This window comes from Gallus gallus, chromosome 10 (assembly GCF_016699485.2).
Source record: "Gallus gallus isolate bGalGal1 chromosome 10, bGalGal1.mat.broiler.GRCg7b, whole genome shotgun sequence".
In the NCBI taxonomy this organism is placed as follows: Eukaryota; Metazoa; Chordata; class Aves; order Galliformes; family Phasianidae; genus Gallus; species Gallus gallus.
In genome coordinates this window covers 13,857,674-13,872,170 of record NC_052541.1, presented here as the reverse complement: position 1 = coordinate 13,872,170, position 14,497 = coordinate 13,857,674, and the positions used below count along the sequence as shown (strand labels likewise).

The following is a 14,497-nucleotide window of genomic DNA, read 5'->3' as shown; positions in this document are numbered from 1 at the left end:
GTACTTGTGTGTCAGCACATCTGAGAGCCCAGAAATACTCTTTCCTTTGCCTTTCACCTGAGTTATTGACCTCTTGGACCCCAAAGCTTATTTACCCCTATAAAAGGGTAGATGGCAGCTGTGGAAGACCGTGCCAGCAAATGCTTCCAGTCTGAAGGTAGGCATAGGAAATGTGAAAACAAGGAAAGAAAGCATCAGTGCAGACTTCCAGTAGCAAGAATTGTTGTCTCTGAGCATGTGCTGTCTGCACAAGAAAAACAACCCTAAGAATTTCCTAGGGCTGCTATGGCTTTGTTTGTTTTTTTTTTCCAGCTCCACCAGTGCTGGCAGGTGAGGTGTGAACCAGTCTCTAGAACTATCAGTGTCATTAAAAACACCGCACTGATTAGACCTGCCCTCATCAGAGTTAAATGACATGGTGTCAAAGCTCTTAGCAACAGCTTTTCTACACTAGGATTCCCTATCCTGATAGCGCTATTGGAGCTGCCCCAGCATTAGCAGCAGCAGGGCAGCTGGTTTTAGCAATACAGAGAACAGGCAGTACAACTGACTGCCTTCCAGTGAGCGGGAGGGAGAGAGCTCCAAGGCATTCAGGCTCTTTGGATAGTTAGATAATGCTGATTGTAGAAAACAAAATAGCAAGTTGAAAGACTACAGTATTTACAGAGTGCAGGTGGAATAGATTTCATTAGGAAAGCTTTTCATAATAGCAGTGCTGTTACCAGCACAGGTCTGTCTTGGTAACACTGGCAGGGCTCTTCCTGGTCTTTTTATCTGCAGGACAACACTTGGAATGGCAGCAATGCCAGTGACATCTGTAAATAAACCCAGAGCTGAGCGGCTCTGGGATGTGTTCAGAGACAAGGCTTGGAACGTGGAGGGGAGAACCTGGAAACCTGACGTGGCTGGTGAGGAAGAACAGGGCTACTGACTCCAAATAGAGCTGCAGTGCTGGGGCTGGGAATGGAAACTCCCCCCAAAGCGTGAATCTTTGCAAGGTCATGGCTCTGAGACCGAGCGTTTACTGTCCGCCTGCAGCAACAGCAAGGCTATTACAGGAGATAAAGAGAATTGTCCCATGGCTTTGGCTCATTTACTTTATCTTCTCTCTGTGTTAAATGGATATAGTTTGATCTTTGTGTACTACAGGACATATGTTGCAACGGCATGACAGCTCTCACTATGCACTCCAAAGCTTAATTTTCCTTTTGATTTTTTTTTTGTTGTTTTAAATTGCACTTACACACGTGTGACTATTCCAGCTTTCACTGCCTTCCAGATTCTTCTGTGCAGAAAAACCAATGGCACACGGAAGAACCGTCCCAAGAGCACTTGCATTTTTTTTTATTGTGCTTTTTATTTATCTCTGCTGGTTCATTCCTCTATTTACAGCTGAAGTTCTACCAGCCTTGGCTTTGGTACGGTCTGTTTTCAAATCCTAAACAGAGCCTGGTTTGATTATATCAGATGAAAGTTTTCCAATGAAAAGAGGAAAAAAATGTACTAACTGTTAGGCTTCTGCAAATTAGTGCTTCAAAAAGCCCCTGCAGTTATGCTGCTATGACATTGCTGATTTCATATAGCCAGTGTCATGACCCAGTATTTGCTATATTTTGGCTTGTTAGTGATTCCTGTCCCCAGCCCTCCACCCCTAAGTGCTGTGAAGAACAAGCACCAGCACAAAGATGTGACTAGTTTGTTTAATAAGGAGTTGCATGCATGAAACAGGAAAAAATCACTGTGCTTGGCTGGCTCTGCCACCACAGTCAGATGCTTGCTGCTTGCAAGCTGCATGATGATTTAGTGGCCAGTGCTGCACCTGGGGTTAGCGCATGTTGTCTGCTGACAGGTCTCCTTGCTCATAGATGTGGGGATGAAATCTGCGGCTGTGCACTGCGTGCCCCTGGGTGTATGGTCTTCCTGCCCATCATCTCAAAATCTTGATGTGCCCTGTGTGTTGGATCTGACTCAGAGCAGCCAGCTGGGCAGCGTGCCATGTGGAAGGCAGCAAGGGTGAGCTGACAAAACTATTTCTCTGACTCTTGATGAAACCTCTAAACCATATGTACTACTCTTTTTCAGGACAGGACCCTTACCAAAGTTGTTTCCGTTGCATTCTTACATAGTCCGTGACAGGTCTTTGAAATGCAAATATCTTCAGAGGTGCTGCAGAGAGCCTCATCTCTGACCTACAGTCTGTAGGGTGCCCATACTGGGGCAAGATGCCCTACTTCTGTCCTACCTGTGCTGCAGAGTTGAGGTGAGGACAAGGACATCATCAGCAGTGTTGGAGTAGTTGTGTCCGCTGCTGTGAGTGTTTGTGGTGGTGGCTCAGCCTGCTTGCACAGTCAGATCCTGCAGAGGTTGCTTCCTCATTTGCAACAGCTATCCTACTTTGAAGTTGACCACGTCCTCAGATGACTCTTCTGATGACAGCTTGGATATCTTATGTCCAGAAAGCTGCTGCAGTGCAGTGAAAGGTGTTCAGTTTCCATACCTTGGCTTCTTTTCCTGCAGAGGTACACCTGTGTATGCTACACAGTACGGCAGCATCCCCATTCTTCTTCCTGCATTTCAAGCAAGATAACTTACAGAATGGCAGAAGGAGGCAAATAGCAGGATTGGTTTTTTTCTGCTAAACCCTTATTGAAATCCCCAGACAAGTTAATAAGCTTTCCTCCCTGCTCTGCAATTGCAACATCTATTTTCCCTGAAGACTTCATCGTTGCTTTACTTGCCTGTGGCAAATCTACTCAGTGCTGTATGTTTCTAGCAGTGTTCTACACGTGTTTTGCAGTCCAGTGTTCCAAAAACACACAGTGTGCAAAATCGACGTTTCTTTTGCATATAAGACAGACTTGAAACGTTTCTTATTGATTGGCTCTTGGTATTGAATTGAGAAGTTTGGGTTGGTTAAGGCTGAGTTATCACACAGAATCACAGAATGGCCTGGGTGGTTGGAAGGGACCTCAAGGATCATGAATCTCCAACCCCCCTGCTGGGCAGGGCCACCAATCTCCCCATTTACTAGACCAGGTTGCCCAGGGCCCCATCCAACCTGGCCTTGAACACCTCCAGGGACGGGGCATCCACAAGCTCTCTGGGCAGCCCGTTCCAGCACCTCACCACTCTCCTGGTAAAGAACTTTTCTCTAACATCCAACCTAAATCTTCCCTCTTTCAACTTAAAACTGTTCCCCCTTTGTCCTGCTGTTACCTACCCTTTCAAAGAGTTTACTCCCTTCCTGTTTATAGGCTCCATTCAGGTACTGAAAGGCTGCAATGAGGTCACCCCGCAGCCTTCTCTTCTCCAGGCTGAATAAGCCCAGCTCCCTCAGCCTGTCCTTGTAGGGGAGGTGCTGCAGCCCCCTGATCATCTTTGTGGCCCTCCTCTGGACCCTCTCCAACAGCTCTCTGTCAAGAAGAGTCCAGATCTTTAGAGATCGAGATGTGCAGAGGTAAAGCTGGAGATCTGGTATTCTCATTGGTAAGCCTTTTGGAAGGGTTCAGGCTCAACTCTGCTCAGTTATAAAAGGTAGTTCTGATCTTAACGTACAAAGGGGCTTTGAAAAATTCTAGCTAGCTGCATTCTTAGACATGAAAATGCCTTTTAAACATAGGTCAAGATGGCTAATGTGAGTCTATAGGATAAGATTACTTTGTTTCTCAAGCATGTTTGTGCATTGATCTCAATTTGAGACTGGTTTAGTAGTACCAATTAAGCTCAGCATTACACATGTGCACACGAGGGGTTTATAAACAGCCACAACTCGGTATTTCCAAACATGTTCATGTTCAGCAGCATCACTTAAACCAGAAAACTGTACAAGTGCCCAATCCACAGTAAGTTCTGTACTGAGAAGGTAAGTAAAAATAACCTGTATATGTATGGCAAGAGAATCTCACTGGAGAAGATGAAAAGTGGGGAAGCTGGAAAATGGGAGAAAATTGGTGACTGCTCCTGCGTATCTTCCCTGCCTTTGGTTGGAATTCCACTTGCATGTAAGCTTTTCAGAGAGCTGTCTGGCCACCATCCTTTGGGATTTAGGTATGAGCAATGTATGAAGAACTGCTTAACTTGTGTGTGTAACAGGGAAATGTTTCCTTGGGAAAAGTGTGGACCTTGATAATTGGAAAGTGTTGCATTCAGGAGGATTAATTAGCTTCAGTGTTTTCTCATTGTTCCCTGCTGGAAGAATGGATGTACCACTATGCTCTGTCAGTGCTCCAGTGAGCAGTTGCATTCAAACCATGATCTCATACTGTAGGTAGGCTGTGCAACTGGACCCTTACAAACTAGCAGATCTGGATGAGACTCTAGTGTTAATATGACATTACTGCTAGTTCACAAACATCCAGTTTGTACCTGGTCATGCAGCATAGAGAGAAATGACTCCAGTAGCTGTGCTTGCATGAAACTGCTTCCTATGGTATATTCAAAGAGGCTTTACAAGACAGCTCTTTTCCTCAAGAATGTTACACTTTAAGTTTTCTTTAGGCTGATATTTATGGATGTTCTTCATCTGAACAGAACCAGAGGGGGAGCTTGAAGTGCCGTATAAACTGATGGATCTGTTTCTAGGGCTTTGTAACCATTAGATTAAAAAGAACGAACACATTTTTTTTAATCTGGAGCTAAATATCAAGCATTCTTTCTTTTATTCAGAGGAATCTGATTTAGTGCTTGAAGAAAGGGGCTGCCACTGAAGTCACCCTTGTTTTTTGGTGATGTTCAGGGAAGACTGAGCTTTCTCAGTACTTCAGCTTCATATTTTGTTATTTTCAGGTCTGTTAAGTTGTACAGACTCTTTGCATTAGCTTGACTGACTCTGGGCACAAGCAGTGGCATGTCAGATATCTTACTGCCTGGACTGCTGACACAAGCTGCTCTTGGGTATCCTACTGCCAGCAATTGACTGTACATAGAGCTCTTCCAGTTGCTTGCAGGCAAACACTGTGTGAATGCAGACTTGTTATATGGCATCATAAGGCCCTGGGTACCCCCAAGCCTCAACTTCTCTTTCATAATGCACCATTGGAGACTTCCCAGTGGCGAACCATTCACGATTCAACTTTTTTTCATGATGACAGAATTCCAAGTTGTCCTATTGAGGGTTGACTCTGCAATTTCTGGGTAGGTAACACTTGAATTTGTCAAGATTTCTCTATAAGATCTCTACCCTCAACAGAGTCAACAGCTGCTCCCAATTTAGTGTTGTGCATAAGCTTTATTGGTATACCTTCAAGTCCTCTCTCCAAGTCATTTATGAAAACATTCAAGGGAGGTAACCCTAAAATGAATCCCTGAGGAATCCCACTAGTGTCAGACTGCCAGCCTGATGTAATCTCATTTACCATAACCCTCTGAGCCTGACCCGTCAGCCAGTTGTTCACCCACTGCATTGTTTTTGCCTAGATGAATGCTGGATGCTTTGTTCTGGAGGATACAGTGGAGACTGTATTGAAAGCTTTGCTGAAAGCCAAAAAGATTACATTAGCTGGCTTTCCTTGATCAACCCTTTGGGTCTCTAGAGTGTGAACTGTCAGTTATTGTGAACTGATAAACTATGAATGAAGTGACAATAAAGGACTGAGCCAACCAGGCTCTTTCCTACTGGTGAGTGAAATGGGTTTGGAAGGCAGCTCTGTGGGGAAAGAAGGGGGTTTTAACCTCGCTCACTGACATGATATCAGTGTGCATGTGAGATGTTCTGTAGGGCTGTGCTGTTATCCAGTGTGACCCGCGAGTATCTTCACTCCTCCTCATCCTAAATTGATCAGGAGTAGCATCAAGCCCTTCTCTGTTCCCTCTGTGTGTGTCCCTTAGATGGGAGAGCTGGGTTCTCACACTACCATCCTAAAACCTCCTGGGTGATTGATCTGTTAGGAAACCTGTGTTGACTGAACAATCCCCTTCACCTTGATGTGAATGACAAGCTGTCACAGCCTGCCTTAGCTGTATTGGTGACATCTGACCCCAGAAAGGGAGCTTGACAAGAATGGGAAGTCGTTTGAGCTTTGGCTTCTGCCTCTGCAAGCTGTGCCAGCTCTGCACCATGCAGCAGGAAACACCTGGGCATTTCTTTGGCAAGGATTTAAATGCACTTCCTGTACCTCGTTCTTCTTTATTCCTAGTTTTAAGCTAATTTAAGTTAGAAGCTAAAAGAAATAGGATGGATTTTTTAGGATACGGCTGTCTCTCATTCTGTACTTCTATACTAGAAAGAGTAGGATACTTGTAAGGATGCCTGGAGGGTAGCCCTGGAATGACTCTTCTTCCTGGGAAGCAGAGATGGAAGAGGCTAACATGCTGTACCTTTCCATTGATGTAACCTAACAGGCTCCAGGGAAGGCAGAGGTGCTTGGAAGATGCTTCAGTGAAGGCTTTGAGCTGAGCCTGGGAACTGAGATACATTTATTGCGTTGGCCACTTAGAGTAGAATAGAGGATTTCACACAGGACAGGAGCTTCTGCATCACAACCATAACTTCTCAATAAGCACAGCATGTGATTTGGCACACATGGAAGTGTGTAAGACAGGAGAAAATTCAATTCTGGGCCTCTTTTAGGCTTAAAGAGTAGAGAATAATCACTCCCTTCACTGTTAATCTTTTTGCATTGACTTTGTGCATGCTCATTTACTGTTTTGGTTATTTTACCACCTTACTCTGATACTTAATGCTCATAGAAATCTTTAAAGGGGGGGAGAAAATACTTTTCAGCATGAATTTAATTTCTTTACTTCTCAGTTTGCATCCTAATTCTATTCAGCAAAACGAATCGCAGCAGAGAGAATAGCATCCATGGAAGATGCATCATTTGTTCAAAGGCAGCCTGTGCTTTTCCAGGAAAACAAATCAGATCACCGGAATTGAAGTAACCATTAGAAAAGGAGTGTGTGACTTATTATTTTTAATTCCCTTTCCTTTGGCACCATACCAAAAGCACATCTGTGCAAAACAGCTGGATCTCCGAACACCACCTGTTGGCAATGTGTGGGACATTGCGAACTGTGAGCAGGCTATGCCTTTAGCATAAGTTTTAATACCTAGCTAACAAGCTGGAACTAAAGCAGACATGATGATGGGTGTGTTTTCGTCAGTCGCAGACCAGCAGTGCCATGAAAATGCTGGCAGAATGAGCAGCTTTTCCCCATTGAATTTTCAGAACTTGTGAAGCTCCTGGTTTTAAAACTTTAAAAGAAAGCAAATGACTGCAGAAGTACTTACGTATTTAAGATCTGTATTTCTGGGCTGCAGTGCAAATGGCTGCTTGAGGCATCTGCCTCTGATGAGATCTACCTTCTGGTGGGATTCATAATGCACCTATTGCTGTGGTTCCTACATATTGTTTCCAAATGTCTCTGAGTTGTCAGATGTGAAGTTTTCTTTCAATTGAGTTGGTCTCTGACTGTATCCTGCAGTAGTTAAATACAAGTCCCAAGGGTTGGGGGCAAAAAGCAGCCAGGCACTATGTACTCTCAGGTGCACTTAATTCCTTCAAGAGATGGGCAATGGGAGCTTATGGGCTTTAAGCCTGTAAGCTGTAGTACCTTGAGCCCTCAGTCAAGATTCCCGTTGTGCTAGATGCTGTACAAATATATAGCATGGTCCATGCCCCATGCTGCGTGAGATATAAGTAAACACAACAGCAACAGGTGAGTGTAGTGAGAAATAGGCAGATGAAGAGCAGAATGAGAGGATGGGCTGAGGCAATGCGGGCTGCCAGGCAGGGGAGAATCTTTTATGTCTCTAAAGATGGTATGTTACATCTTCATTATCCAGGTGTGATTGCCTTTAGGAATTGCATCAGGTCTGAAGAAGTATTTAATGAAGCACCAAGTCATTAGCTTTCATTCAATAATAAGAGGATGTTTCATGTTTAAGCATGTATAAAGATAAAATCTCGCAGGAGAAGGAAGATGCTGGTTAAATTACTTGGGAGCTGATTTACAAAGCCCTGTTGGATCAGTTCTTTGTTCAGTCTTTAGTGTCTCAGCTGTTCCCTGTCCATAGTAACAAGGTAGTCCTGAACAGATGGGCACTAAACTCCTCATGCCCTGTGAGTCTTCAAATTCCTTCATGTAGTCCACCAGGCATCCCTTCTGTAACAGTTTTTATTTCCAGGAGGCTTTTTCCAATGCTGTGTGGAACAGAAGAAAGCAATCAATTCAAGAAACAGAGACAGGGAGTTGTCCATAGCAATGCTGAGAGCTACAGCCTATGAGCCAAGATCAGATTGGGGAAGGAGACTTAAGAGATGCTGCCTCCTGGTCTCCTCTGTCTGCAGCTCTTCCAGCTCACACTGTCCCCATAGCCCAGATCTGAAGGGGTGACCTTGTAATAATAGATTTTTTTTTTTGTCTGTGCTGAACAGCCCGACTTTGCTGGCTAATCTGATTCTTCTTTGGCTTGGGAAGCACATTTTTTTCTTTGTTGTGGCTCCTGGTTCCTAAGCACTGGATCTGGAAGTTGATTGTCTATCTGTCTGCAAGCCGCCCGCCTGCCCTGATATTCAAGCTGCTGGTTTGGAAACACTTCAAAAGACTTCCATTCTCCAGAGCGCTGTCTGCTCTGCTGTTACGGGCAGTTTTTAATGTTTTCTGATTACGGTGTGGCATTTATTATTACGCCTTTTAAGACAGCACAACTTTATTTATACATCTTCTTATTGAAATATATAAATGAGTCTCCTTTGAGATAGCTGCTCTGTCAGTCCCGGTGTAGGATTTGAGTAACGTGTTACCACAGAACAGAGAATCAGAGGAAGGCATCTGGACAGGTTCACCAGTTTGTTTTTTTTTTCTTAATGAAATGTTTTTCCCCTTATTCCTTCTTAAGACAAATGCAGAGTTCTGAACTGGGCATGTTGTCAAATCCTCAGGTCTAGCATATGGCTCATAGACACATCTTTCTTCTGCTCTTAAACTTTCCCTCCTGCTCCCATCTTTCATTTTTCTCTCTCGCTCTCATGCACTATTTATCTCCTTTCTCTCTGTCTTCCCATCCCAGATTTACTCATCTCATTATCTCTTCTGATGCCAGAATAGATGCTGTTGGTTTACCATATGCTGTTCAGAGGTGCTGGTATCACAAACACAAGTTGCCTTGGATTGCTGTAAGCCCATTGACTCATCCATCAGCTTGCTGCTGTTCTCAGTGAAAGCCTATTCTGCCCTCTCTTCTCTGACTACTTATGGTGTTTTCTATGTTTGAATTTGTTCTGTGCTGAAGGTAGATAATATTCTGGGGCTACTTGCTGACAACTGACTTAAAGTGTAAATTACAACGCCAGTATTAACTCTAAGCTTAAAAAATAATATATAGAAGGAGAGTTCGCAGCTGCACTGTGTGATGCTCTTCTTTCCTGAGATGTTGTATGTGTGAAGTATGCACAGCTTCAAAAATACAGGGAAGGGAAGTAAACTTCACTAAAAAACTTCCCAGAAGTACCAGTGGTAGCTTATGAAATCTCTGGATGGCAAACAGCTGCAGTCAGAGCGTCTGTTCTGGAAGTTCTGGCACTGCATCTTTACTCTGGTTTTGTACTCCTCCTAGAGCGGTGTTTGATGTAAGATCCAGACTACCTGGGCTTCCTGCTTACACTTACAGCTGGTCTTTTCTGGCCTTGCTAATTAACTTTGCGTTTGGAGAAACCGTTTATCGTTCAGTTCCATTTTATGCATGATTAAAATGAAGGCATATAGAACTACTGTGATTTCTGGGTCAAGTTTTTCAGAGCCTTTCCTCATTGGCAGCTGAGCCTCGTGATCCTATTATAAGCAATTCAGGCTCCCTTTTCAAATTCATTACATCGTTTGTCCCGTTTCTGCCAAGAAGATGTTTCAGAGCCTCATTTTCCAGTGCTTAAGACCTTTCCTTTAATTTCAAGTTGAAATTTATTCATGGCCGTTTTATATCCATTTGTCCTTGTGCCAGTTTTGTTCTTCAGCTTGAGTAGCTCTCTGCCTCATGCAGTGTTTACTTCCCCTTCCCCCCACCCCAGTGTGTCTATGGAGAACAATCAAGTCACCTTTCAGCCATTATTTTGCTGAAGTAACCAAACTGCAATCTTTAAGGCTCCTGAAATTTCTCTGCTGCTGTAATTGTTTTCTTAGCCCTTTTCTGCACCATTCCTTTCAGGCAGTGCACAGCTGTTTGAGTGAAACCCAAAGTGAAAATCTTCTTGCTTTCCCTTTGCCATTGGCTGTGACTTTCTGAGACCAGATCTGTCCTCTTCACAGTTGTCACCCTCTTGGGGTCCCTCTTGTCCTAATCCTCTAATGGGCTCATCTATCCAGGGTGTCTTTCTACCCACTTCCAGAGGATGAGCCCTAGCTCATAACAACTCTTATTAAACCCTAAATGCATAATCTTGCACTCTGACTGCTATGTTTCGACCCACCTCTTTTGCTTCAGAACTCAAGAACGTCCTGTTACTCCTGAAAGATAATCCGAACTCCTGACTGTTGGCAATAGCTCCTGCTTATTACTTGCGCCAAAATGTCTCTGAATTGCAGTGAATTAAGAGATGAAATGCACTGGCTTGGTTCCACTTTATTTTACTGTAGTGCTGTGTATGGCATGGACTGAGATGAGGCAGTGTCCAGGCTGCTAGCATGGCAAGTGAGAAATCCAGCTAGCTACAGCTATGGGACTGCCATGTTGCTCAAGAAGTAGGTGGAGGTGGAGAAAATTCACACAGTAAATGAGGTGCCTCTTCTGTATGGATCCAGAAATACTTGTGTTCTTCCTTCACTCCTTTGCTGTTCATGTGTGTGATTGATGCATCACCTGAAGCCCACAGAGACTACTGCAAAATTAAGTACATCATGTTTTCTGTTAAAACATGCGTGTGAGCTTTGAGAGGAGCTCTGGACAAAAATTTGATCTGTTTAGAGCTACATATTTTGTCCCAAGCTGGATACTGAAGAAAAGACTAAGTGATCAGTGGATGTACCACGTCCCTTTCCTGAATGTGTAGAACGGCTGGTAGATGACAGTATTCCTCCCACCAGCTGAATGATCGCTGTTTGGGTGGATATAAGACAATGAGAGCATGACTGTACTTCCCCTGCTGGGTAGGATTTTAGCTGTTTATTTCTTGTTATTTTTTTTCCTATATCTTGGAGTATTTTTTATGCAGATGTGTGCAGTTGGTGATTGTTGGTTGGTTTTTTTTTAAATTCTGGTGATGAACTCTGTCAGATTCATTACTGAAAGCATGACGTTAGACAAGGACATCAACCCAACATCAACAAGAACCAGATCTCGAATCTTTCTTAGTCTCAGCCACGGCTACAGCATGCAACAGACAGCAGCTTGATGACCAAAAAAAACCAGTAATTTTTTGCTGCAGGATGATAATTGGCTCAGTATGGAAGTTAATGTGATTTTATTTGGGGATTGGTTTCTAAAGAGATTACATTTTAAGGAATCTGTGGGCATGAAGGGTTTTGCAGCTGTATTTATTCAATAAGCTGTAGGCACTTGAAACTTCGCAGCAGTAAGCCAGGTTAGTACATGGCTCTTCTTGCTCCAGCAGAACATGACTAGAAAAGAAAACCTTCTGACTGGCTGGTAGGATGGGGCTTATACTGTGTGGGGAAGGAGGATGTCTCAATGCAGATTTCACTGGCTCCCATTTAGATTGGTGTTACGCTGAGTCAGGAAAGTTGAGGTGCTTACTTGTGCATTGAATTGATGTAAAGGTTAACAAAAAATCTCTGTGTATCTCTCTTGTACTAGTACTCTTTAGGATCTATGGGGTAAGTCTTATCACATCACGTTAACATGTTGCTTACAAGCCCTGATCTGAGTGGGGAACCTTTAATCTGCTGCTGCAGTACAAGACGTAACTGTAAGAAACTGAAACTTATTTTCAGTTTAAGCTGGTGGGAAGGAGGATGGAGGGGAAGTTTGTTTTGGGAAGATGGAGGAGGGAGTGGAATTTATTGGAAAATGCTGACATGTCCCAGTTGGATGCAGAATTTATCTGCTGATGTAGATGGGAGCACTGATGTCTGCAACGGGCGTATGCTGAGTCTGATACAAAGAAATGGTTCTAGGGCAGTAGTTTAAACACTTGCTTCATTACTTTGGGTATGTGGCTGTTTCTTTACATTTAATGGTCACTACAAATCAGTGTAACGCTAAAGCTAGAAGGCTAATGGTTGTTTAGAATAACTGAGTCAGCTGCAGAAACTGGATTCTCTGCTGGTGTAAGACATTGCAGCTCTGTCAAAGTCAGTGATAAGCTGTCAGTTTAGACCAACTGCGAAGCCTGACCCAGAAGATCATGAAGATGAAGGTTAAAAAAATTATCAAAGAAACTGACATTTTTCCATCTTTCTTCTTTCCCCAGGGCAGCCATTGAGGCTCTGGCAGCTTTGCTGAAATCAAGTAAGCTTTTCTTCATATTATGACTTTTCTTCCTGTGCTGTGCTGCTGGACAGAATGATCCTGTTGAACCTCATTCTCCTTTAGTATCCGCTTCAGCCTAAATCCCAAAAAGCACTGCTTAATAAAAAGAGGGAGTTGCTTATATGTCTTGCAATGCTTTTCAGTACCTCATAGCTCTGTGGACATGCAGATCTATGGGAGATGCTGTAGATCCCAGGAGCAAGTCGCTGAGGGAACCAAATGAGATGCTTATTTTGAATAATCAGAGAACAGTGATTGTCCTGGTGCTTGGTACAGTGAAAAGAAACAGGGAAAGCTGTCCAGCCAGTGAATAATGCTCCTTGCTTTGCTCTGTCGTTACTGGGAAATGGCATGAAGACCTCTCTGTCCTGTGATGCTGTTGTACTATGGGCTAACCTGGAAACAATAGTGTTATTGGAAAAGGTTTGGAAAACTTCTGCAGTGCAAAAGACGTGACCTTATTCTCCCTTGCAATTTCACACAGACCTAAAAGACAGGACTGCAGCCTACGGTTTGCTGGGGCATAGCTATGGCAGGTTGTGCTTGCTATCTGCACCAGCTGGCTGTGGGTTTTGGAGACATTAACAGGGATTCTCAGTTGCGCACTGTTGTGTCACTGTTCCTGAAATGAACGTGTTACCCTTTCCTGCCTTTCTCCTATCCAAAAACACTTACCTTTTATTACTAGAATTTAATAAAGCTTTGATTAAGAAAGAGCACTCTACTATTGCAGACTATCTACTCTCCAATAAATCACAATGGCGTACTGTCCTTCTCTCTCTCCATTCTTTTCTTCCCCTCCCCTTTTCCTTTTTATAGTATTAGGAATAATGCATTTGTGGAAAATCTGTAGTCCTGAAAGCAGTGCTTAAATGAGCAAACTGCAGTGGGATTGTCTCTGAGTCGCACCAGCTCAAGTGATGAATTCTGAAATAATGCTCCAGTATTAACCTTGCTGCATAGATTTAAAGGTCACATTATTGCAACGAGGAAAGACCTTCTGCTTTGGGCACTAAATCTTAATAAGGGGGGTTGTGGAGCTATGCCACAGCTGCTTGCAATATAAAAAGCAAAATTAGCATTTAGAATAGAAAGGAATGCTCAGAGAAGCCTAGAAAAGTGAAACAAGAGCTGAAAGCTCATCAGGCAGCTTGAGCTTTTCTCCTGCGCTCCTGTTCTATGGTAGGCACCAGGAATGGGAAGTGAAATTCTGCTGGCCCAGGATGTTAAAAGTGTTAGTTTCCTATTCCAAGGCTCATTCTGGGTCAAGAGATGAGGATGATATGGAGAAGTGAAGAACCAATCACCAAAGGAAACCATAAAATGTAGACTCTAAACCCATGTTGTAAAAGTCAGTGCTGTGTGGGGGAAGCCTTCTGTGAGCCGAGGATTTTCTAGGGAATCTGGAAGGACTGGATTCAGCTCCAGGTTCTCCCAGTTTCTTTTTGTTTCCTCTGGAGTGAAGTAAGTTTGAAGGATATTTACTCTTAGAATAAATTTCTCTGTGGCTTTTCTCAGCCAGTCTAGGTTCTGGAGGCATCTGGGCTCTTTCTCTTACACTTCTTGTGTTTTAAGAAGGACAAAGAGCATGTGCAGTACACGGGTAGAGCACACCATTAGTTCTGTTTGGCTGTTTCTGGTGCTTTCACAGAAAACTTTGAGAATTTGGTTTATTGAGCGAAGCAGTCCATATGTTGCCTCTTGGGAGGATCACTGTGATGTACAGGCTACATTTTGCAACGGTCAACTTTACCAATGATTCTCATGTTCATTGGTAAAGTTGATCATTGCAGAATATAGCCTTGCTTGGAAGAGGGAGATTTCTTATTTGGAGACACCTTCTCTCATTTACCATTTACAAGTGGCAACACCAGCTACTGCTTCCAATGGGAAGTGGTTTTAGGAAAGCTTGTGCTCTGTTTTCTGCTGATGATTTAAGGCACTGGATGGAACTGGGATTTGTGAAGCGGTGCCAATGCTGTGCAATGAAGTAGAGCACCACAGCCTGCAGTACTCTTTTCTGATGTTTTCTGCAGGCTGTTGCTCACTGGTCAGAATGTCTTTTGGTTTTTGCCT

The 14,497-nt window shown here is 43.5% G+C and overlaps 1 protein-coding gene across 3 annotated transcripts in view; it reads left to right on the top strand.

The window, feature by feature from the left end:
• Positions 1–14,497, top strand: part of AGBL1 (ATP/GTP binding protein like 1) — a 325,974-nt gene that overhangs the window by 90,328 nt on the left and 221,149 nt on the right. For all 3 annotated transcript variants that reach the window (XM_025154074.3, XM_004943855.5, XM_425080.7), the window contains one exon: positions 12,363–12,400. In XM_025154074.3, the coding sequence (XP_025009842.2) occupies positions 12,363–12,400 (38 nt within the window). The remainder of the gene's footprint in view (positions 1–12,362; positions 12,401–14,497) is intronic.